Below are 24,080 nucleotides of genomic sequence, written 5' to 3'. Positions count from 1 at the left end.
TTCCCCTTGTCATTTTCAAAAGTAATTTTACCAGCTCTGCGATCTACTGTGTGGATCACAACAAACTGTGGAAAATTCTGAAAGAGATGGGAATACCAGACCACCTGACTTGCCTCCTGAGAAATCTGTATGCAGGTCAAGAAGCAACAGTTAGAACCAGACAAAGAACCACACTGGTTCCAATTCAGGAAAGGAGTACGTCAAGGCTGTATATTGTCACCCTGTTTATTTAATGTATATGCAGAATATATTATGTGAAATGCCAGGCTGGATGAAGCACAGGCTGAAATCAAGATTTCTGGGAGAAATATCAATAACCTCAAATGTGCAGATGACACCACCCTTATGGCAGAAAGTGATGAGGAACTGAAGAGCCTCTTGATGAAAGTGAAAGAGGAGAGTGAAAAAGCTGGCTTAAAATTCAACATTCAAAAAACGAAGATCATGGCATCTGGTCCCATCACTTCATGGCAAATAGATAGGGAAACAATGGAAACTGTGAGAGACTTTATTTTCTTGGACTCCAAAATCACTGCAGATGGTGACTGCAGCCATGAAATTAAAAGACACTTGTTTCTTGGAATAAAAGCTATGACCAACCTAGACAGCATATTAAAAAGCAGAGACATTACTTTGTTGACAAAGGCCCATCCAGTCAAAGCTATGGTTTTTCCAGTAGTCACATATGGATGTGAGAGTTGGACCATAAAGAAAGTTGGGCGCCGAAGAATTGATGCTTTTGAACTGTGGTGTTGAAGACTCTTGAGAGTCCCTTGGACTGCAAGGAGATCCAACCAGTCCATCCTAAAGGAAATCAGTCCTGAATATTCATTGGAAGGACTGATGCTGAAGCTGAAACTCCAATACTTTGGCTACCTGATGCGAAGAACTGACTCACTGGAAAAGACCCTGATGCTGGGAAAGACTGAAGGCGGGAGGAGGAGGGGACAACAGAGGGTGAGATGGCTGGATGGCATCACTGACTCAATGGACATGAGTTTGGGTAAACTCTGGGAGTTGGTGATAAACAGGGAGGCCTGGCATGCTGCAGTCCATGGGGTCACAAAGAGTCGGACATAACTGAACTGAACTGAACTTACCAGAGGATTGTACAAGCACAGAGCTCTAAATAAGGAATGCAAAGAATCATGAAATAGCTGTTTCCATAGGTATTTGATCGTATTGTTTCCAACACAAGCAGCAAAGAGCTTTCTGGGCCTGCTTCTGATCACGAGGGCTAGTGCAGCTTTCTAGGTATCTTGTCAGGCTTCCCTTTTCTTCCAGCTTCTCTGTGTTCCTCACTAGCTACCCATGGCTTATGGCTGCCAGTCTGACTTTGTGTGTGTGTGTTTGTGTAAGTAAGAGAGAAGTAGGGAGAAAGGGAGAGAAAGTAAGAGAAGGGAAGTGAGGGGGAGGAAGGGAGAGAGAGAATGAGAAAGTGACGGCAAGGAGAGATTGAATGGATTGCAAAATACTTTATTTCTACGCAAAATAAAATCATTTACTAGTTCAAATATCTGAGTCTTCTGTGGTCCTCTTCCCTCAACTGTGGATTCTATTCTAGAGGATATATTTTGTGGGAAGTTTTTTCCATGGGTCCTGTGAGTGATATACAAAGACTCTGCTCTTGGAGCATACGTGCTGGTGGGGATGACAAGTGATAACCAGGTATACCAATGAACCTGATAGTTTCAGAGTCAGAAGCACTGTGGGGGAAACACACACACACACACACACACACGCAATGGCGGAGGTGAAGAGAACAAAGAGGAGGAGAGGTGGTCATCCATTTACACCTGATGGAAAAGACTTCTGACCCGAGACCAGAATGGAAAGAGGGAGCCAGATGCAGGTCTGGGGAGGATGCTCTAGGCAGGGTCCTGGGAGAACAAGGGCCAGGGATGTGGGGAGGTTGGGGGTGGGGGTGCGGGGGAGGGTGGGTCTGAGCAGGGGACAAGCAAGTCACAGTCAAGGAACTGAAGAGTCAGTGCCCAGAGTATGGAGGGTGAGGGGAAAGTGGAAGACGATTCAGAGAGGTGGGCAGCCTCCAAGCCATGTGAGGTTTCTCAGGCCACAGTGCAAGGTTTTGATTTTATTTCAAGTACAATGGAATTAATTTAATTTTATTCCAAGTACAAGCAGCAGAGTTTCATCAAAGGAGAAATATAATTTGTACTTAAAGAGTACCCTTTATTTTTTTTTTTGGTAAAGACTGAATGGATTATGGGGGAGTTGGAATGATGGATTTAACCCTCCCTGATTGCACTTATCAACTCCTCCCACCTGTAGATCATTCTCCTCCCGCACACTTCAGAATATAAAACACACCTACTTCTGTTTCACATAAAGTGAGTTATAGTAGTAGGCAACAGTCATATGTAGTTAAGAGTTGAAAGGCAGCCTAATAAAATATTTCAAAGTAGTAGCTGGATTAGAAACAGCATTTTCCTAACAACCGTGCTCTTCTCCGCTGATGCGTCTGGGTTCTTGACCCTCTGGGCTGGTGTGTGTGGTGGGAAGGTACCAGGCTGGGAATGTGCTCTCACCGTGTTCCATGTCTGTAGGCCTCCAGACGTGACTGTGGACTTGCTCTCCAGGCAGGCTTTCCCACTTTCTTCGCTTCTATGAACATACAAGCCTCTCAGTAGGCTTTGATTTTGTTTTTGCTTGTTCCCTGACTCCTGATCCAATCAGTTACCAAATCCTGACAGTTATACCTCAGCAAAGTTTTTCCAATCTCTTTTTTTTTCCCTTTCCATTCCCCTGTTACCAGTCTGGATTTAATGACCTATTATTTAGCCTCCAGAAACTTCCTCCTAACTTAAACTTCACTGCCTTCACCCTCTTCTGTCTTGTACCCTGCTACCGGATGAAAAATTCTAAAGTATCCTCTGTGTCACAGACCTCTTTCTCTGCTCAAACATATCCAATTTTCTTCAGAATCTTTCAAATTATGTAGAAATTCCTCCACGTGGTTTAAAGCCCTCCATTCCCTGGATTGAATCTTCTTTTCTGGGTTTAATCCATCAACTGTTTTTCTATAAATATCCCCCATTCTCCCAGGCCCAAGTCAACTGACAATTTTTAAACCTTTTCAAAATCTCAGGGTCTGGGCATCTGTGATTCTGAAGTCCAGTCAGAGAAGAGATTGATTACCATGGTGAAGTTTTTGAAGGCAGTGGTCAAACTTTACTCATCTTCAACACAGATGGACCAATGTACCTTATACTGAAGTGTATACCAGCTTTTAGAGTCTAGAAATAAAATCCTCTAAAATTGGAATGTAATAGTGGTTGGATACTCTATAACCAAAACTCAAGGAGTAGAGTGTTTTTCTTGCTCTCTCCAACAAACTGAGGAGGTAGGTGCAGGCGATCCACAGCCCGCTAGTAACTAGCTGTTAAGTATAGAGCATCTCATAGTTCTACTTAGCTAAAGTGCTGTCCTTCTCTAGTAAATACAATTTACTAGAATCAAATGACGTTTAGGACAGGGTCAGAACTGAGAACTTGCAGAGAGTCAAACTTGAACTGTTCAAGAGCTTGCATTCCCAAGATGTAGTGGGCTTGGTTCAAATTTAGATGCAGATAGAAACATAGCAAATATAAGATAGTAAAGATGTGGAAAGAACCCAAGATAAAATTTCATCTAACAGCTCCATTTCACAAGTGAGAAATCTAAAGTCCAGAGCAGCTGTGACAGGCCATAGCTATACTGACACTTTGCTTAAATATATTTGCTTAATATTTATAAATTGACTAAGCATTATAATAAAACATTTTCAGAAGATGTCTTATTACTTTCAGTTCAATATTTACTTCCTCTAATAAAACTTCTTTGATTCCTTACCCCACACCAACCACTTCCTTTCTTCATGTTTCAGTGTTTTGTGTATATATAGCATATACTATGGAGAAGGCAATGGCACCCCACTCCAGTACTCTTGCCTGGAAAATCCCATGGACTGAGGAGCCTGGTAGGCTGCAGTCCATGGGGTCGCGAAGAGTCGGACACGGCTGAGCGACTTCACTTTCACTTTTCCCTTCCATGCATTGGAGAAGGAAATGGCAACCCACTCCAGTCTTCTTGCCTGGAGAATCCCAGAGACGGGGGAGCCTGGTGGGCTGCCGTCTATGGGGTCGCACAGAGTCGGACACGACTGAAGCGACTTAGCAGCAGCAGCAGCATATACTATATTATCATATACTTACTTTGCTTAACTAGTCATTTCATGTATGAAAATATCTTGTTTTATCTCCAAATCCTTTGAGGGTAATGCCTCAAAACTTCTTATTCCAGAAATCACAGCTGAGGCTAATAGATATGTGTTGTATAAAAAACTGTCTAGAAATGAATTCACCAGAAACCTGATACTTATTAAATGCTATTAAGATATAATAAAGCATAAATTCATAGATGTTTTCTATGGTTTTTGCACTATTTTGATGATGGGTCTTCTTTTGAAATAAAGGAAATGGAAGCATATGGAAGATCACAGCAATTAAAACTGGTGACTTTACAAAGCAAAGTGCTAGTGGTATTCTGAATTCATACGTGAGTCAGATGAACCTTTGTATCTACAGCATCATTTTATATTGTTTTGTCAGACTCTCAAAAGCACAGACCTCTGCTGTGCAGCCAGTAGGAAGAGGAGGTGAAGGAAAGACAAGGTGGTAAAGTAGCCATTATAGATTGCCCCAGTCACTCAATGATTTGCAATTGTAGTAAGCCTATACACTAATTTGGGGAGAACTGATATACCTACAATGTTGAATCCTGTAATCGGTGACTGTGATATATCTTGCAATTTATTTAGATCATCTTTAATGTCTCTTAATGAAGGTTTATCAGTTTCTCCACAGAGGATTTGCACTTCAATTTTTTGGATTCATTCATTTATAATTACACTTTTTATTTTTAGATAATTATAGATTCATATGCAGTTGTAAGAAATAACACAAATGGATCCTGTGTCCTGTTTATGATTCCTGTTACAGGAACACCTTATAAAACCATAGTTTAATACGACAACTAGGATATTAACATGCTACAGTTAAGCTACAGAACTTTCCATCACCACAAAGATCACTCATGTTTCACTTTATAGCCACATCCACCTTCCTTCCAGCCTTTCTTTAACCTTTGGCAACCACTAATCTGTTCATTTCTAGAATTTGGTCATTTGATGAATATTATATAAATGGAATCATGCAGTACATAATCTCATGGGACTGGCTTTTATCATTCAGCTTAATTCTCTGGAGATTTATCCAGGTTGTTGTATGAATCAATAGTTCATTCTTTTTTATTGCTGAGTAGTGTTCCATGATATGGATGTACCGCAGTTTAACCACTCCCATTTCAAAGGATATCTGGGTTGTTTTCAGTTTTTTGGCTATTATAAATAAAGCTGCTCTAAATATTCATGTATGAATTTTTCTGTGACATAATCTTCATTTCTCTGGGATAAATGCCCAAGAGTACAACTGCTGGGCTGTATATTACTTGCATGTTTTGTTTTGCAAGAAACTCCCTCACTGTTTTCCATAGTCATCACACAATTTTACAGTCCTTCCAGCAATGTGTGAGTGATCTAGTTTTCTTTGTATCTTTGCCAGTGATGTATTAAAATCAGAGAGTCTGATTCTTCCCACTTTATTCTTCTTTTTCAAAGTTGTTTGGAGTATTCTAGTTCCTTTGCCCTTTTATATAAATTTTAGAATAAAGTTATGTATGTCTACTGTACAGTAATGATTTATTTGACCTTGCCTCAAAAGGTTTCAGTTGGACCTCTGGAGTATCTGGAGATTAAAGTCAGCAATGCAGGTGGTCAACCATGTCAATATGAGCTGAGTCCCAATAAAAACTCTGGACACCATGGTTCAAGTGAGTTTCCCCAGTCTGCACTATTCTATGTGTATTCTTACACACTGTTGCTGGGAAAAGATAGCCCTAGCCAAGACACGACTGGAAGAGGACAAATGGAAATTCATCCTTGGAACTTGCCTGGACTCTGCCCTGTGCGCTTCTCCCTGGCTGATTTTAGTCTACACCCCTTTACTGTTATAATGGTGAGCACTGTGCGTGCTCCTGGCAAATGACGAAACCTGAAGATGGCTTAGTGACGCCGACTTGTGGTTGGTGTCAGAAGTGATGGTTGTCTTGGAAACCTCAAAGGGTTGTACCTACAAAAAAATCTTGCTGGGATTTTGATAAGAATTACCTTAAACTTCTGTTATCAATCTGGGGAGAAAAGACAAGTTTACTGTGTCAAGTGAATTTATGCACATGCTATGTCCCTGAACTTTTTTTTTTAGCATGACATGTTTTTGATGCTACCATAAACAGATCTTTAACTGCTTGTTGTTGGTATATAAAAACGCAATTGATTTTTGTATAATTATTTTGTATCTAGCAAATTTCCTAAATTACCCTTGTCATCCTAAAAATTTATCTGTAGATTCTGAATTTTCTACATAAACAATCATATCTGAATAATTTCAGCTTTTTCTTTTGTAATTCTTAGAGCTTTCATTCCTTCTAGTCGTAAATTTAAGGAAACTGTGAACTATAAGCAAAATAGTCTCCAAATGCACTCAGAACATTAACTAATAGAGACAAATGAAATATCACATAAAACAAATTATTGTGAATAATATAAATCTGGCATAACATTATTACATTGTCTATTTTGATTGATTTTGTGATGATGCACTTTAAAAGAAAAAAAGAAAGAAAAGGTTTTGTCAGGTAATGTCATCTAGTTGCTCACTGCTAAGTCGCTTCAGTCGTGTCCGACTCTGTGCGACCCCATAGACGGCAGCCCACCAGGCTCCCCCGTCCCTGGGATTCACCAGGCAAGAACACTGGAGTGGCTTGCCATTTCCTTCTCCAATGCAAGAAAGTGAAAAGTGAAAGTGAAGTCGCTCAGGTTGTCTACTTGAAAGTTATACAGTCGTGTCCGACTCCTAGCGACCCCATGGACTGCAGTCTACCAGGCTCCTCCGTCCATGGGATTTTCCAGGCAAGAGTACTGGAGTGGGGTGCCATTGCCTTCTCCGAGTTGCTCAGTACTGGTCATGAAAGTTTGCGATCACCTTATGGCACACAGCTTCTGGAGGATCACTTATGCTCCTAACACTGGGATGTCTTTTCAATTTAAGTCTAGAATTTGCCCTCACCTGTCTGATACTACTTTAATTTTATTCTCAGTTCAGTCCCCCAAGGCATTTCCTCTCTGAATGTCCTTTTCTTAACAAAAAAAAATCACATAATCCAACTGCCTTCTACATGAGAAGAATCCTTACAGGATCCTGAACTTATTTGCACAACACCATCAATACATATAGAATAATATCTCCCATTAAGATAAAAATGCATTGATTTTAAATGAAATATATATTCTTAAATATGTCATGTAAACACAGTAAATTCCTATTTTCCTAGTTTAGAAAATGATGTGGGCATATATTAGATAGGACTGGTTACTTCAATGCCAGATAATATTTTAGAGTATCAGTCCTTAAGTTCCACTAAGGACTGAGTTATGATTAAAAACTGAATAGAAATAGATACGGCTAAGTAATTATTAGGAAGGGTTATGAAGATTATTTATAATTATAATCCTTACTGCATCTGTACTAAATTTTATCCTAAAAAGACATTTCAAAATTCTAATTGGACTGTCCATATAGGCTTTTCTGCAGCTGTCTAGAAGACTTACAGGGGGAAATCTTTCATTATTGCTCAAGAAATTAAATTTTCCTCTCTGGAATTAAATTTACTTTTGGGTTTGTAAACAGTTGCAATACTGGGGTATGAGATATTGCAATGGATATATAAAGTAGATTTTACATGTGTTACAAAATTTGCCAAGTACATATTGTTCCTACTTGTTTGCTTTGTACCCTGGTTCTAAGGAACATTTTAAAGTTAATTATAGGGTCATAAAGGTCTCTTTCCCTGCCCCCCCCAATATTTTAAAATCATTGTTACAATTATTACTTGGATCTTGTTAAAGTGGCAATGGATGGGAATTACCACCCAAAGAATCTCAATTGTATCCTTTGGGCATCACTGAATGTGAATGGCATCTATTATTTTATTTCTCTTCCACAGAGAAAATTTAAAAAGTCACACTGATGGGAAGGCTTGTGAATCCACTGAGAAGGTTAACTACGGTGGAGGATTAATCTGTACAGTGAGACATGAAGATATTGGTTACTGACAATAAGATGTCTTCAGTTAGTCAGATTGCAGTGTTCGGGGGCACAACAATGTATATGTACTGGTAGAATCATGAGTTGTTAAAAACTTTCCTACAAAAAATAAAGGAAGACCTGTATCATCAAGACAAAAGTACTTCAGGAATCTCTAACAAAGAAAGCTATAACCCACTGACTAGAAAAAAATATATTTACAAAATATAAAAAATGGGGCTAAAATTGTATCTCTACAGTGATTTAATCCCTACAGTGAAAACTTTAATAATATTATATTAAGCAAAAGTATAGTAGTTACTTTTACTTATTTAATATTTAGTCATACATTTCATTGAAAAAGCATTTAAGATGACTTATATATACATTATAGTAGGACAAAAGAGAAATAAGTGAAAAACAGTAGAGAAATAGCGCAGAGGCAGGAATAGGGTAAGATTAACACATAAGGATGACTCATATGTAAACCTGTGTAATTGCCAGATGATGGTCAAAAATTTGAGCTTTCTATTGACAAATACGGAGAAGGCAACACAGTTGATGATAATTCACTGCATCGAGGTGGTAAAAACAAATCAGTTGTGCAGAATAGTTGTTTTTAATAACTGCATCCTTAATGCAGGCTTATGGCACACTACTAAAAAGCAACCTGGGAGAAGTAAAATAGGTGGACATCAGTATAATGAATTTTAGGTGACCTGACAGTCAGGTGCTTAAGAGATAAAGTCATACACATCTAAAGGAATGGATGACCTATATATTCTTTAGAGAACCATATTTTTTGAAGACAATTGTATTATTATATTATTCAGACAACTACTTTAGAACTGTGGTATTGGATAAGACTCATGAGAGTCCCTTGAATTGCAAGGTGATCAAACCAGTCTATCCTAAAGGAAATCTGTCCTAATATTCATTGGAAAGGCTGATGCTGAAGCTGAAACTCCAATACTTTGGTTACCTGATGCAAAGAGCCGACTCACTGGAAAAGACCCTGATGCTGGGAAAGATTGAAGGCAGGAGGAGAAGGGGAAAACAGAGAACGAGATGCTTGGATGGCATCACCGACTCAATGGACATGAGTTTGAGTAATCTCCGGGAGTTGGTGATAGACAGGGAGGCCTGGAGTGCTGCAGTCCATGGGGTCGCAAAGAGTCAGACTGAACTGATCAAAGGGGAATGAGATTGAAACACATGAATGGTCCAACAAAAAAAAAATTGCCCAAACTGGAAAGCATTTTTCTTCCTGATCGGTAACCAGTATAGTGCAGGCAAGAAAGAATACAAACATTAAATGCATTTTTCTATTTCGTTTTTGTAGGCTTTTCTTTCTTCATTCCCTCATTAAGTTCATCTTTTAAAGTCAGATAAAAACCTGCTGTAAGATCCACATTTCCTGGTTATGTTTCTAAAGATGGGCATTAAATACAGAAGTTTTGCATAGCAGTCGTGTCCCCAAATAAATGACGACCCATGCCACAGTGATCTGATATGGACACAGTCAATGGAATATAGAAAAGAACTATTACTGTCGTAGGTGAGCATGATACTTCTACAAAATCTGCATTTTCCTTTTTTATATCCATATTATTATTATTATTGTTAAAACAGCACCTTGAATGTGTCTTGAGTGTGGGAAGATCAGTATTTGTTCTCAGCTGACGAAAGATACCAATTTTCCATAAGCCACAAATACAAATGAACTTTAGATAGCCAATCAATAGGTCATTTCCTAAACATCAGGTTTCTGTGTAAGCATTCCAGATCCAATATTTTTAAAAAGAAGAATTTTTTCCCCTCCAACACAGCACAATAAGCTTTTTGTAGACTTTCACACAGAAAGCAACATTTTCAATTTTATATAACTCACATCTCTTCCTGCCACAAAAGAACAGCCAAAAAGATGAGGGACAGCATGGGTCTCAGTGAAACATGGGAACTGTAAAACTCTCGTTTCTTATCTTTAAAAGTGAAATAGAGAAAATGCTGAGACTCTGGGATGATGCAAGCCTAAGACACTGACATGTAGTATCTAACGTAATTATTAGAGAACATGTTTTGAAATTTTGGGAATAATCTTTGCCTGAATTTTAAACTTACATTTTTTATATGTAAGTCAGAACATTACATGTGCTTTATCACTGATAGTATTTTACACTTTATTTCAGAATTGCATTTGACCAAAATATAGCAGTTCAAGATTTATCACCAGAGAGGAAATACCTGATTTAGAAAAGTGAATCTTTTACAAACTAAAATTATAGTTGAAGAAAGCAGTTCCTGAAAAGAGAATTTCATTAGAAAGTGAGTTTCTTACGAAACTGAGACATAGCTCTGGGCTTGACGCTATTTTCTCATGGCACACAGTGCAGAAAACTGCCTCAGGGATGGTACAGTGCGTATTATATATTTAAAAAGAATATTATGTACTCAAACTTTAGAATAACCATTATGCTTGTTTTAGCCTTTACTCTTTTACTCTGTGCACTTCTGTGAACACACTCATATTTGTGTATACACATTATTTTTTCTCAATTATCTGGGTGGGTTACAAATGTCATACCCTTTAGAATATATTTCCTAACAATGAAGAAACCCTCTTATGTAAACTACAGTAATCAAATTCAGAAGAGTTTACACTTGTATGAGACTCTTTTATCTTCCCATTTGTATGCCGATTTTGCCAGCTATGCTTATGGCATTTTTACTTTCTAATACAAAGTCCAATCCAGGGGCTTCCCTTGTGGTCCAGTGCTTAAGATTCTGCACCTGCCATGCAGGGTTGCAGGTTCCACCCCTTGTCAGGGAACTAAGATCCCACAATACTGTGTGGCGTGGCCAAAAAATAAAACATTAAAAAAAAATTCAATCTAGGATCATAGAGGGAAACCTATTAAGATTTAGTAATTATTAATTCTTGTCTTCATACATTTTTGTAGATGTTTAAAAGATAACTTTATTTTGTATCTTTTACAAGGTGGTTTTATAAGGTAAAGAAGCTTGCCTGCAATGCAGGAGACCCAGGCTTGATCCCTGGGTGGGGAAGATCCCCTGGAGGAAGAAATGGCAACCCATTCCAGTATTCTGGCCTGGAGGATCCCATGGGCAAAGGACCCTGGCAGACTACAGTCCACGGGTCACAAAGAGTTGGACACAACTGAGCAACTGACACTTTCAAGGTTGAAACTTCAGAATGACAACACTAATTTTAACACTAAGATCTATGACATTTCTAGTGAACTATCTTAGTAACTAGTAAAACATAAGAAAATGATTAAAACATTCCAATTTAAGCTTACATATCTATCAGTAAATAACAGATATTCATTTGATTGTATTTTTAAAAGAAGTTTGCAATCCAGGAAAGAAGAAAACTCCTATCTCAATGCCTGCCTTCCTGTCATTTTCTTGTTAGACCTTGGAAGGTAATCTGAATTATAATTAAAATCAGTCAAATTCTCAACTTGCTGGAAGCTCCAGTAAAAGATCTGATGAAGAGGCGATTGAAAGCAGCGACAAAAGTGAAGTTTCTAAAATATTTGAGGCTTATATTTAACTATGATAATTTTCTGCCATACCCATTAGAGAATGCAGAATTAACTGCATACATTGTTGCTGATGGCTTAGAAATAGTTTACACAGCTGAACTGAGGGACTTAAAATTTTAAATCTATTTCTGACTAGTCTATCAATATGAATGAAATTCTGGATAAGCTGTTTAACTTTGATTTGTCTCAATTTATCTATTCCTAAAAGCAGAAAGAGTATTGTTTACCATATAGATATACTACTAGGATTTTATTAGGCAGTTAACCTAGTGAAGTCATAATATGAAATGCATTGAAGAAGCACAAGTATTATTATAAACAGGCATCATAAACAAAAAATTTGCTTAGGACAACACAGAAAGAACATAATGTTCAACCTATGGTTGCTACAGAGAAAAAGAAGAAAACACAGATAAGAAAAAGGAAAAAAATTAAAATCATTAATAATTCCACCATTCAGAAATAACCTGAAATCTATTTTTTCAGATGCTGTTTTCCCTATGCAAAACATACTTTTTTTGTTTACAAAAATGCAATATTTAATAACAGATAAATTAACCACAGTTCGATGCAATTACATTTAAAAATACTATACTGAAAATTCTTGTTCTGATCATCAGGTAACCCTTCCACTGGTAGCAATAATCAACTCTGGACAAAACATGACATACAAGTATTTGATGGCTCTGGAAAGCAACCAGAGCAGGTATAAACTGGAGATTAAATTCTTCAAAGCAGGGATCTGCACTGGGTGGCTCTTAACTTGAGAGAATTCTCCTTTCTACACAGTGCCAGGTGGCTAGAATCCAAGCAAAAGACTGTAATTACTGGCTCAAAGTGTCAAGAAGATGGAATTCTAGGATGCCAGAACAGCTGGAAACTAGGAAGGAAAATTCCTGAAAAAAGTAGCCAACCACAGAGGGGGAAAGTTCCAAATATGTATAAATTCCTTTCAAGTTTTTAGATGAATTTTGAACAATGTTTGCATGAAGACTCCAACGAATCAGAAGAAGGCTATGGACGGAAAGCTGAAACAGCTGAGCAGAGATTTAAGCAGCTGTCCACCACGGGAGAGACAGTTTAGAGTTTGAATCCTATCAAATTATAGAGGCTGGATAAATACTGTGGGCTTTTCCATTGAAACCCAGAAGGATTATTCCTTAGGAGTAAAGGTGACATCCCATGTCTAAGGGTTCATTCTAAAAATAAGGGCAAAATTCACCATAACAAAGTACAAAACCAAGTCTGAATAAGTTCAGGGTCATCCACCATCCATCCATAATTTACATGCCCACTACAAAAAAAGCCAAAAGAATAAGACAGAATCCCAAGAGACAACGATTCATCATCCACAATATCTAACATGTAATAAAAACTTACTAGGTACACAAAGAAATAGGAAGATGTGAACCAAAGAAAGAGAAAAAAGGAAAACAGTAGAAACAGAAAGATGATCTGGACATCAGAATCAGCAAACTAAGACTACAAATACATCCAAGAAGTTAGGTGGCACAGTGGTAAAGAATCTGCCTGCCAACGCAGGAGACGCAAGAGACATGGGTTTGATCCCTGGGTTGGGAAGATTCCCTGGAGTAGGAAATGGCAACTCCAGTATTCTTGCCTAGAGAATCCCATGGGGAGAGGACCCTGGTGGGCTATAGTCCATGGGGTTGCAAAGAGTTAGACATGATTGAGTGACTAAGTGCATGCGTGCACGAACGCGCACGCACACACACACACACACACACACGGACTTAAAGAGATGGATGAATTAAGTGAAAGATAACAGTGTTTTAGCAGACAAACTGAAACCTTAAAAAAGGACCAAGTGGAAAAACTAGAACTGTAAATTATAATATCTGAAAGGAAAATTCACTGGATATACTTAATTGAAGCAGAAGAAAGCTCCAGTAAACTTGAAAACTGACCAAGTGGAATCAACAGAGCTAAAAAAAAATAGAAAGAAGACTGGGAAAAATATGAACACAGCTTAAGTGACTTGTAAGACAATATAAAACCATTTAATTTATATGTAATTGGAGTCCCAGAGAAGAAAAAAGAGAATAGGGCAGCAAAAATAAGTAATATCCATGAACCCCCCAAGTTTTGTAAAAACACCAACTTATGTATCAAAGTCAAGGAAATGCTGAACAGGGTAAATGCAAAGGATATCACATTAGGCGCATCATAGTAAGAGCACTAAAATCCATAGACAAAGAAAAAACCTGAAAGTAGCCAGGGGAAAAGGGACATAATACATACGGTTGAACAGTGACACAGATGATAGCCACCTTCTCATCAGAAACAACGGGGGCAAGACGACAATAACATAATTACTAAAAACAAACTAACAAGGGGAAAAGAACACCCTCACCAACCCAGAATTCGTCTTCCAATCAAAACATGCCTGGTAAAAATTAAGGTGAAATAAATGGATACACAAATTTTGATAATATTCATAAAATGAATCAGATCAGATCAGATCAGTCGCTCAGTCATGTCCGACTCTTTGCGACCCCATGAATTGCAGCACGCCAGGCCTCCCTGTCCATCACCAACTCCCGGAGTTCACCCAGACTCACATCCATCGAGTCAGTGATGCCATCCAGACATCTCATCCTCTGTCGTCCCCTTCTCCTCCTGCCCCCAATCCCTCCCAGCATCAGAGTCTTTTCCAATGAGTCAACTTAGTAATTAAAAAGAATGAACCAGTGATACATGTAACAACTTGGAGGAATCTCAAAAAGAATACATTAGGTGAAAAAAGTCAAACACAAAAGAATAGATGCCCTATATGCCATTTATATGAGGTGTTTTTTTGTTTTTTTTTTTTTTTAGTCCCTCAGTCATGTCTCATTGTTTCTGATTCCATGGACTTTAGCCTGCTAGGCTCCTCTGTCCATGGAATTCTCCAGGCAAGAATACTGGAGTGGGTAGCCATGCCCTTCTCCAAGGGATCGTCTAGACCCAGGGATTGAATCCAGGTTTCTTGCATTGCAGGCAGATTCTTTACCATCTGAGCCACAAGGGAAGCCCATATGAAATTTGGAACAGGTTAAAAAGAATCTATGGAAATATAAATTAAAATGGGCATCCCAATGCAGGAGACACAAGAGACATGGGTTTGATCCCTGGGCTGGGAAGACCCCCTGGAGTAGGAAATGGCACTGCACTCCAGTATTCTTGCCTGAAAAATTCCTTGGACAGAGGAGCCTGGTGGGCTACAGTAAATGGGGTCACAAAGAGTCAGACACAACTGAACACATACTAGCAACTGAGCTAATTCGTCTGTATCAGTTCTGTTCTTCTACAGTCCTAAATGATTTAAAGTTTAGGACAAGAATATGTCTATAATAATTACATGGTGTTTTTAACTACCTCAAATAGATAAACTCATGTAATAAATTGTAGAGACCTCAGTCAAGTGTTACTGCTAACAAGATTACAGAATCACCTTATCTGCCTTAGGATGGCAACATTTTAATTACATATTCTTGGTGACTCTTTAAGCATGGAACTTATCATATCAACAGGGTGTTGGGTTCAACATCTACAGGAAACAGTTCTGGTCTTTATGAACTTGTCGATGATAAAGACAGAGTAAGAGCACTTTATCATTAAAAGATTTGCAAAGCTTCCAGAGAATGTTAAAAATTATAGTCCCAAAAGGACAGTTCAGTAAAAATTCACCAACCCTTTTTATTACATAGACTACTAATATGAGTCATTACATCCCAAGGCAGCAGAACTAATGGGCATATAATAATAATTTAAACTCTATGCCACTTTAACAAAATACATGACAATGAAGTAACAAAAACAGGCAATGCACATTATGTTTTCCAAGGAGAAAAAGAGACAAAACAGTATTTTTTATTCGAGTTGATCCTAAAGTATTTGACGTTCAAATGAATTTGGGTACCAAGCTATTCTTACTCAAAAGAAGTTTTAAATGACTCAAGTAATTGAGGATCTTGGTCTGACAGAGCTAAATGAATTAACATTCTTTATTCTCCTCTTGGTTTTAGAAGAGAAAGAAATAGTTCTGTCATTGGCTTTTCCTCCAAGTTGAAATGTTTACTCCATTAGATTAAAATCACTGACTTAACACTTGTTTTTAATAATCAAGGTAATACTTCTCAGTAATACAGAATAGATCCAACCGTCTACTAGGGTATAGTTTCTCACTTGAAAAAATGATCTGAATTTCTGTTATCTTTTGTTATAGCCCCAACTGTGGTCAAAGTTAAGAAAACATTACATAGAAAAATCTTTAGGAAATTGGTCAAACTCATTTAGGAAAATTATCAGATCAACTGTGCATTTACAACTTTACATGTTTTATGGTGAAGATGGTACTCCACATCTTTTGGTACAAACTGGCATTATGATTATTGCATTTACTAATTAACAACACTCAATCTTCCTAAAAGTTCATTCCATGGACCTCTGGCTTTGTGGGACATCAACAGGGCTGCTGATTTAAGGTTCTGTTAAAAGTTTTGGAAGGCTCCTTACAGCAGCTTTTCTCAGAGGGATTAATGTGCCCTGTGACACAGACAAGGAGGATTTCAGGGTGTACCATCTCCCAAACATATCTGACCAATGTGCTTCTCTGGGCAGAGTTGCGTGGATTTTATTTCACAGAACACACTTTGGAATACTTTGGTCTAGAGGAAATACAGATATGAACTAGAGTTGTAGCAGGGTGAAAAAAAGAGAATAAAAGAAAGAGCAAATATTGCTTAAGTCACTTATGTTAGTGCTAGTTTCCTTAAATGTAAAAATGCTATTTGCCAGCTGTAATCCTGAGCAAGTTCTTTAATTCCTCTTTCTTTTTTAATCCGTAAAAATGGGATTAAATAACAACAATACATTCACTGCAGTTGGTGATGAGAACTTAGGTTCATGTACATAAAATGCAAGGACAACGCCCGGCACATGATGCTCCTTGAAAAATAAGACTGACTGTTATGTGACTTACATGAACTGGGCTTCCCTCGTGGCTCAGCTGGTAAAGAATCCGCCTGCAAGGCGGGAAACCGGGGTTCAATCCTTGGGTTGGGAAGATCCACTGGAGAAGGGAAAGGCTGCCCACTCCAGTATTCTGGCCTGGAGAATTTCACGGACTGTATAGTCCATGGGGTCGCAAAGAGTCGGACACAACTGAGCGACTTTCACTTCACATGAACTGGATGCTTTTCTAAAAATTTTATTTTTAATTGGAGGAGAATTGCTATACAGCATAGTGATGGTTCCTGCCATACATCAACATGCATCAACCACAGGCATATACATGTCCCCTCTCTCTCCAACCTCCTTAAACCTAGGTTGTCACAGAAAAACGGCTTTGGGTTCCCTGCACCATACAGCAATTTTCCACTGGCTATCTATTTCACCTGGTAATATACATGTTCCAGCACTACTCTCTCAAGGCTTCCCATCCTCTCCCTCTCCCACTGGGACCAAAAGTCTTTCTTTCGGTCTTAAAGAAAAAGACATTCATTCTAGCCCATTCTCATACTTTCACAAAGTTTATTTGCAACTGAAAGATTCTAAGATCTGCTCATAATAAGCCTGCTTACCTTTATTGAACTCAGCATTTAGATTTGATGAAGAAACCTGTCAACCACGGGAGCATCTTGGCACTACTGGTTCCATAGAAAAATGCCCTTTTTTGGTATAGCACTTGATAACTTCTGGTTTATCTTCATCTGCATTATCAGATTCTGTCCTTATAACAATCTGGTGGGCTTAGTAATAGAGAAGTCAACATTCCTAACTCACAGAAATGAAAACTGAGGCCCAGAGAGGTAATATTATGAACTGCCCACAGTCACAAGACTAGCAAGTGGGCAGTGTCTGGACTCAAACTTGTGTTTCTGACTTTAGTGTCAGTATGCTGAGTATCTGAATGAATGAGTGACTCCGATTTTACATTTTAAAATAATTCAGTTTAGTTCAGTAAACATGGAGTGAGTTGCTCCTATAGGCTATATACACTGTGCTAAGTGTGAGGATGAATAAACTAGACATGTTGGTCTTTGTCCTTGAAGAGCTTATCATTTAGTTGTATTCAGAAAAATTAAAAAACAAAACAAAACAAAACACAGGGAGGAAAAAAGAAAATTGGTGATTCTGAGTAGTTTTCTATGTAATGACCTTGAATGCTTCTTGGCATCTACTTCCCCAGAGGCCACTGGAAGAGAGTTTATGGTGACCTTAGAAAGGGCTTTGTGTAAGAGAGAAAAGCTGGAGAGCTTCCCCTGTGATGAAGCTTGTGGTCCTCTCTATGCCTCTTCACAGCCACTAGTATTCTACCACGGTAATGGAGAATGCTGAGGAAGCATTTGCTATGGTTTCTATAACTCCAGCTTGAAATACCTTCCTTTCTTTGTGCCTATTCTTCCTTCCACAACAGATCACAGAAATGCATTTTGTACTTTAGGACGCTTAGTTGCGAGACAATCACACAGAAATGTATTTCTCCTCTCTTTGATGTCTTTATGTTTCTATTACATTATCCTCGTTCCTTTTGGCACGCTCAGGCTTCCCGAACTTTATTCCTTATCTTAGCTATACATTGATTCTTAATCAATCTTTTACCTGTTTGCTTATAGAATTATTTGAACACACCCTCAGCATAAGAACTCTCCATTTTCTTTTTTTTTTTAAATCAAATCCCTCCTTGATAACTGCAAAGCTTTTATCATCATCACTTTGCTGTTTGGAAACTTTCCTTTCAAAAATCATTGATTAGTTTTCTAACTGAACGTGAGATCCACTTTTTCTGTTCTAGCTTTCTGTTGCTAAAAGACACCGTTGATTACTTTCTCACTGACCTGTTAGCCGTAGCTTCAGACTCAATCCTATCATCTCTCTGACTCCTTCCTCTTGTGTCTGCTTCCTCCCATAAAATATCTATTTGTAGTGTTCTGCAGAACATAACGGCCTTGCAGATACAACCCCTGGGTGAAATGTCTAATTCTAACATTCCAGCTTTATGGTTCTGTGTGGATCACCTTGCTGAGCCTCGGTTTGTTCACATATAAAATGCAGATAATCACGATACCTATTTCACAGCATTGTTCTTGATGGCTCTATGAGATGTTATATGTGAAAGCATTTTATACATTTTAAAGCAAGATCCAAACAGAAATATTATCTGCCAGTTTCAGATGAGATATTTGTGTTCTTTACTCTCTAGATACATTCCCTCTAAGAGCTTACTTTTCAGTTATATTATCATTTGCATATAAATGACTATGTATATATATATAAGTGGAGACTGGCTTGAGCCAATTTATAGGACAGATTTACAGTTAGAATATATTAGCAATGGAAAACTTAATGCTTTGCCTCATATCCATCCGTTTCCCTCACTTTTCTGACTATGTTCAGTGACTCTATCATTCTGAGTGTTTGAGTCTTTAAATCTGGTATCCTCTTCAAATATTCTCGACTTGATATCTATAGTGGACACTTGAGATTGTTTTTTTTGCTGCCCAGCATCTGGTTCTTCTTCCACGCCTTAGGGAAAACCAAAGTGTGTAAGTAGTGAGGGGTATAGGTGGGAAGTGTCACCTTTTTCAACCAGTTACCAGAGTACGAGGGAAGGTGCAGGAAATGTGGTTGGACAAGTGTATTTTCATCACTTCTGGAGAAAACAACTCAGTCAGTGATGTCACACTACTCTGTGGTCCAAAGAGAATGGGGCGTCCCAGTGTTGGCACTAATGGTAAAGAACCCTCTTGCCAATGCAGGAGACATAAGAGATGTGGGTTCAATCCCAGGCTTGGGAAGATCCCTTAGAGGAGGGCATAGCAAGCCACCCCAGTATTCTTGCCTGGACAATCTCATGGACAATGGAGCCTGCCGCACTACAGTCCACGGGCCGCAGAGCCGGACATGACTGAAACGACTTAGCACGCCCGCCCAAAGACAACGTGTTAATAGTTTAATGAAGGGCAGTAGCAGCGGCAGGACTGGGCAGGCTCGAAGTATGAAAAAAAGTTAGCTAAAGGAGCATCTCTGCTCCTTTATTTCCTGCCCAGTCACTCCCAATCTTCTACCCTGTTAAATGTATATCACAACACTTAGTAACATCTGAAATAGTACTTATTTTTTCTTTATTTACTAGCTTGTTTTTTGGCTTTTACATTAACTGCCATCTGCCTCAAGTGATACACAAGCTCCTTCAAGGCAGAGGCTTTGCTGTGTGTCCTGCTCTATCCATCTCAGCGCCTAGAACAGTGTCGGGCGCCCCTCAGAAGTGCAACAAGCATCTGCTGATTGAATGACTGACTGGTGGAGTCTTCTGAATAGTGGGAGTTCAGTAATGGTGAATTAAAAAAAGTGAGATACAGCTATTTTCTGAGCTAAGTACTTAACTTCAAATGTTTTCTTTTCCAGAGAAAGAAATATACTATTATGAAAAAATAAAAGAATAAAAAATTCTTTAAATGCTTTTTGAAAAATGTAGATGCAAAGTTCCAAATACTAAAAATGACAAGATAATGCAGGTTTTGCTTCTAACCTGCTGATAAGCCTGTTAGTCTCAGTAACCCAATCATTCCAGTAAAATGACCATAAAAAATATGATTGTTAAAAGCTTCTGAAAGTATAAGAAACATAATTTTCACTGTGTATTTGGTTAAAAACGGAATTCAATACCACTTTATAGCTTCTGTGTTAACAGGGTTCTCACTAAAAAGAGCTATTTCTATTCCACAGAAATAATTTTAAGGACTCATGTACAATTCACATTCGTTTTGCAAAGTACGGTAAAGAGAAGAAATAAGACACTGTTCACTATTTTGATTTTCAACGTATTTTCACATTTAAATAGAAACAAACACAAACAGAACACTCTACACATTTTTCTTTTGTTTCCCACCCAGAAAGAAAGACCAAAACTATCTGTAATACTATATAGCAGATTCTTTGAAATTCGTTCAGGGAGGCAGCTTTAGGCCCCTGTATAATCACTTATATGGTAGAAAAAAATCTTTCCGTTCGGGAGAGCCCTGTCTCAGTGAAGCTCCGCAGGGCTCTATGTAAGGTCAGGGACCATGCAGGCATGTTTTCGGTTTTGTACACCATCCCCTCTCCCAGCCAGGGGTTAGCTGCTGACTATCTGCATACGTCATGCCTCAGTAAGTGTGAACTGCGGATACGGAAGATGCGCTTCTGTGAAAGGTGTGACTTCCATATGTCAGAGAGAAGACTGAGAATTTGATACAGGAGTAAGTTAACACTCTCCAATATCTGTAGATCTGAGATAAGATAAATGGAATATTGATACCATAGCAACTGTGGCCTTTCTCAGATCACAGTTAATAGTACCAATTCCCAACCAATTTGTATCCTTCTGCACTTGTTGGGAGGCTGCTACAGTCCTCTGAAAGAATGTGCTAGAAGTGGGAAGACAGGGACATAGTTATTGTGGGCAAGATCAATGTTGCATTGAGCTACTAAACATCTACAAAGAAAGCTGGAGAGTAAGTTCCCTTGGGCCTTCCTGCTTATCTTCTAGAGGTGTCATATTTGATTTTCCATGACATGTCTTATATTTTGTCGGCAATCGATAGAAAATAGTGTAATACAAATGAAAATGATGATTACTTCACAGTACAGAGATGTTAAATTGAAAAAAAAAGTTAGTACCTTGTAGCCTAAGTACAATGTTGTCTTGAAGAAACAGGCTGAAAGATAATACCCTTAAAAGAGCTCCAAACATTTGTAGTCCAAACATTTTCTAAGTGCCTTGTATACACTGGACACATGGGCAGTGGGCGTATAAAGAAAAACAAGACACAGGGTTTATCCTTGAGATTACAGTTCCAATGACCCCTTGAAAGGAATCTAAGACATACCTGCCTTATTCCAAACTGTACTTTATGATAAATGGTATTAAAATGAAATTTAAATGTTATATGAGAATATTTGGATACATCAATTCTGCCTATAATGCAAATGACATAGCATTACGAATTTCCCAATTGAACTGATAGACTATTTCTACTATACTGTACCTCTAGAAAAGTAAACTAATACAGAGACTTTTCTGCTAAAAACAACAGTAATTACATTTGCTACATAATGTGCCCAATTTTCTTTAAAACAATGTTTCTAATTTTTCACAGAGTTTTATTAAATAAATGGCTATTATCTATACTAGGCTAGTATGAGACTCCAGTCTATTCTCTGTGAAGGCTGAATGACTTTCTATCCAATTTTCAGTTATGCTTCCTCATGTTTCTAACAGAGTACCAACTGTACTATAGCTTGTCTGCATTTGTTTTAGTCAGGAACACAGAAATGATCACCCAGACTCCCATCACTGCTTTTACCTTTGGATTCTCCAATGTTCAACTCCCGTCAAAAATGTGTGTGAGACAGATGCTACTATCCATTTTCCAGATCTTTCCATCTTTGGTTATAGTAAAGTTACAGTAAGTCACAGTAAAAATTAATGTTATCTCCTATCGAAATCTCATCATTGAGCCATGATTTAATGTTACCTTAGTTTTATTTTTATTGTATTGTATTTCTTTTCTGCTCTCCCTGCTTATAGGCTTTGATTGATCATCAATAAAAAAAGTTAACAATATCAAAAAAAGAAACTAAGAAAATAATCTCATTTATAATTGCATCAGAAAAGGATAAAATACTTGGCAGTAAATTTAACAAGAAGGTAAAAGATTTATACATTTAAAACTGTAGACAGTGATGAAAGAAAGTGCAGAATACACAAATAAATGGAAAGATATTCTGCGCTCATAGACTGGAAGAATTAATATTGCTAAAATGTCCATACCACTCAGAGCAATCTATGAATTCAATGAAATCCCTACCAAAATTTCAATGGCACTTTTCAGAGAAACAGAACAAACAATCCTAAAATGTGTGCAGAACCACAAAAGACTCTGAATAGGCAAAGCAATCCTAAGAAAGAAGAACAAAGTTGGAGCCATCTTACTTCCTGATTTAGAAATACATTGCAAACATACAGAAATCAAAGGAGTATGATATTAGCATAATAACGGAAAAATAAATCAGCAGAAGAGAGACCCCAGAAACAAATCCATGCACATACAATAAAAATTTCTTTTTGACAGAGGAGCCAAGAATACACAGTAGGTAAAGGACAATCTCTTCAATAAATGGGTTGGGAAACTGAACGGACACAGGAAATGAACGAGACCGGGCCTCTGTTTTACACTATACTCAAAAATCAGTTCAAATGGATTAAGCACTTGCGTGTAAGACCTAAAACTGCAAGAAAACATAGCGGGTAAGCTCCTCGACACTGGTCTTGGTAGTGATTTTTTTGGCTTGATACCAGAAGTGAAAGTAACAAAAGCAATCAACAAGGGGGACTAACTACATCAAACTAAAAAGCATCTTCACAGCAAAGGAAACCATCAACAAAATGAAAAAGCAACCTATGAAATGGGAGAAAATGTTTGCAAGTCACATATCTCATAAAGGGTTAACATTCAAAATACATAAAGAACTCATAAAACTCAAAAAAACCCAAAAATGAAAAAAAATCTTATTAAAAATGGGCAGAGGAACATAAGACATTTTCCCAAAGTAGACAGATACATGAAAAGGTACTCAATATATAATCAAGGAGATGCAAATCAAACCCACAATGAGATACCATCTCCACACCTGTCAGAACAGCCATTTCACATAGGTCTAAAAATCCAAACATAGCCAAAGGAAAGGAAAACAGCGTACTGAAGATCATCTGCACTTCCGAGAATACTGCAGCATTGCTCACAATAACCAAGACATGGAAATAACCTGTGTCCACTAAAGAATGAAGGAAGGAGATGTGGTACTTACATTGGAATACTATTTCGGCCATGAGAGAAGGAAATCCTACCATCTGTGACAACAGGGATGGACCTTTAGGGCACTATGCTAACTGAAATGAGCCAGACAGGGAAAGACAAATACTGCCTGGTATCACTTACATGTGGAATCTAAACAAGTCACCTCATAAAAACAGAGAAGAAAAGCGCTTGCCAGGGGCTGGGGGATAGAAGAAATAGAGAGAGGTTGGTAAAAGGGTACAGACTTTTAGGATGAGAAGGTAGGATGTATTAATATAACATGGTGACTGTAATAGCTGATAACACTGAGTTGTGTAATTGACATTTGCCAAGAGACTATAACAAGTACTCTCATAAAGGAAGAGAAAAAAGATATTTATGGTGATGGATATGTTAATTAATTAGGTAGGAGGAATTCTTTCACTGCTGCTGCTAAGTCGCTTCAGTAGTGTCCGACTCTGTGCGAC

General features: G+C 38.1%; 1 protein-coding gene and 1 long non-coding RNA gene across 8 annotated transcripts in view; one reads left to right on the top strand and one right to left on the bottom strand.

Moving 5' to 3' along the window:
* Positions 1-6,047, top strand: part of LOC112586818 — a 28,513-nt gene extending 22,466 nt beyond the window's left edge. Inside the window, exon 3 of the long non-coding RNA XR_006553151.2 lies at positions 5,778-6,047. This is a non-coding gene — a long non-coding RNA (uncharacterized LOC112586818). The remainder of the gene's footprint in view (positions 1-5,777) is intronic.
* The window catches only part of FAM172A (family with sequence similarity 172 member A), a 414,351-nt gene that overhangs the window by 11,363 nt on the left and 378,908 nt on the right, over positions 1-24,080 (bottom strand). Inside the window, exon 11 of one of the 7 annotated variants that reach the window (XM_044947288.2) lies at positions 1,975-2,622. The exons of the other annotated variants lie outside the window; for them this stretch is intronic. Within the exon in view, the coding sequence (XP_044803223.1) occupies positions 2,543-2,622 (80 nt within the window). The 3' untranslated portion in view covers positions 1,975-2,542. Of the gene's footprint in view, positions 1-1,974; positions 2,623-24,080 lie in introns of those variants that run through there. 7 annotated transcript variants of the gene reach the window in all.

The sequence above is a fragment of the Bubalus bubalis genome, chromosome 9 (assembly GCF_019923935.1).
Source record: "Bubalus bubalis isolate 160015118507 breed Murrah chromosome 9, NDDB_SH_1, whole genome shotgun sequence".
Taxonomy (NCBI): Eukaryota; Metazoa; Chordata; class Mammalia; order Artiodactyla; family Bovidae; genus Bubalus; species Bubalus bubalis.
This window is presented reverse-complemented; position numbering and strand designations above follow the sequence as displayed.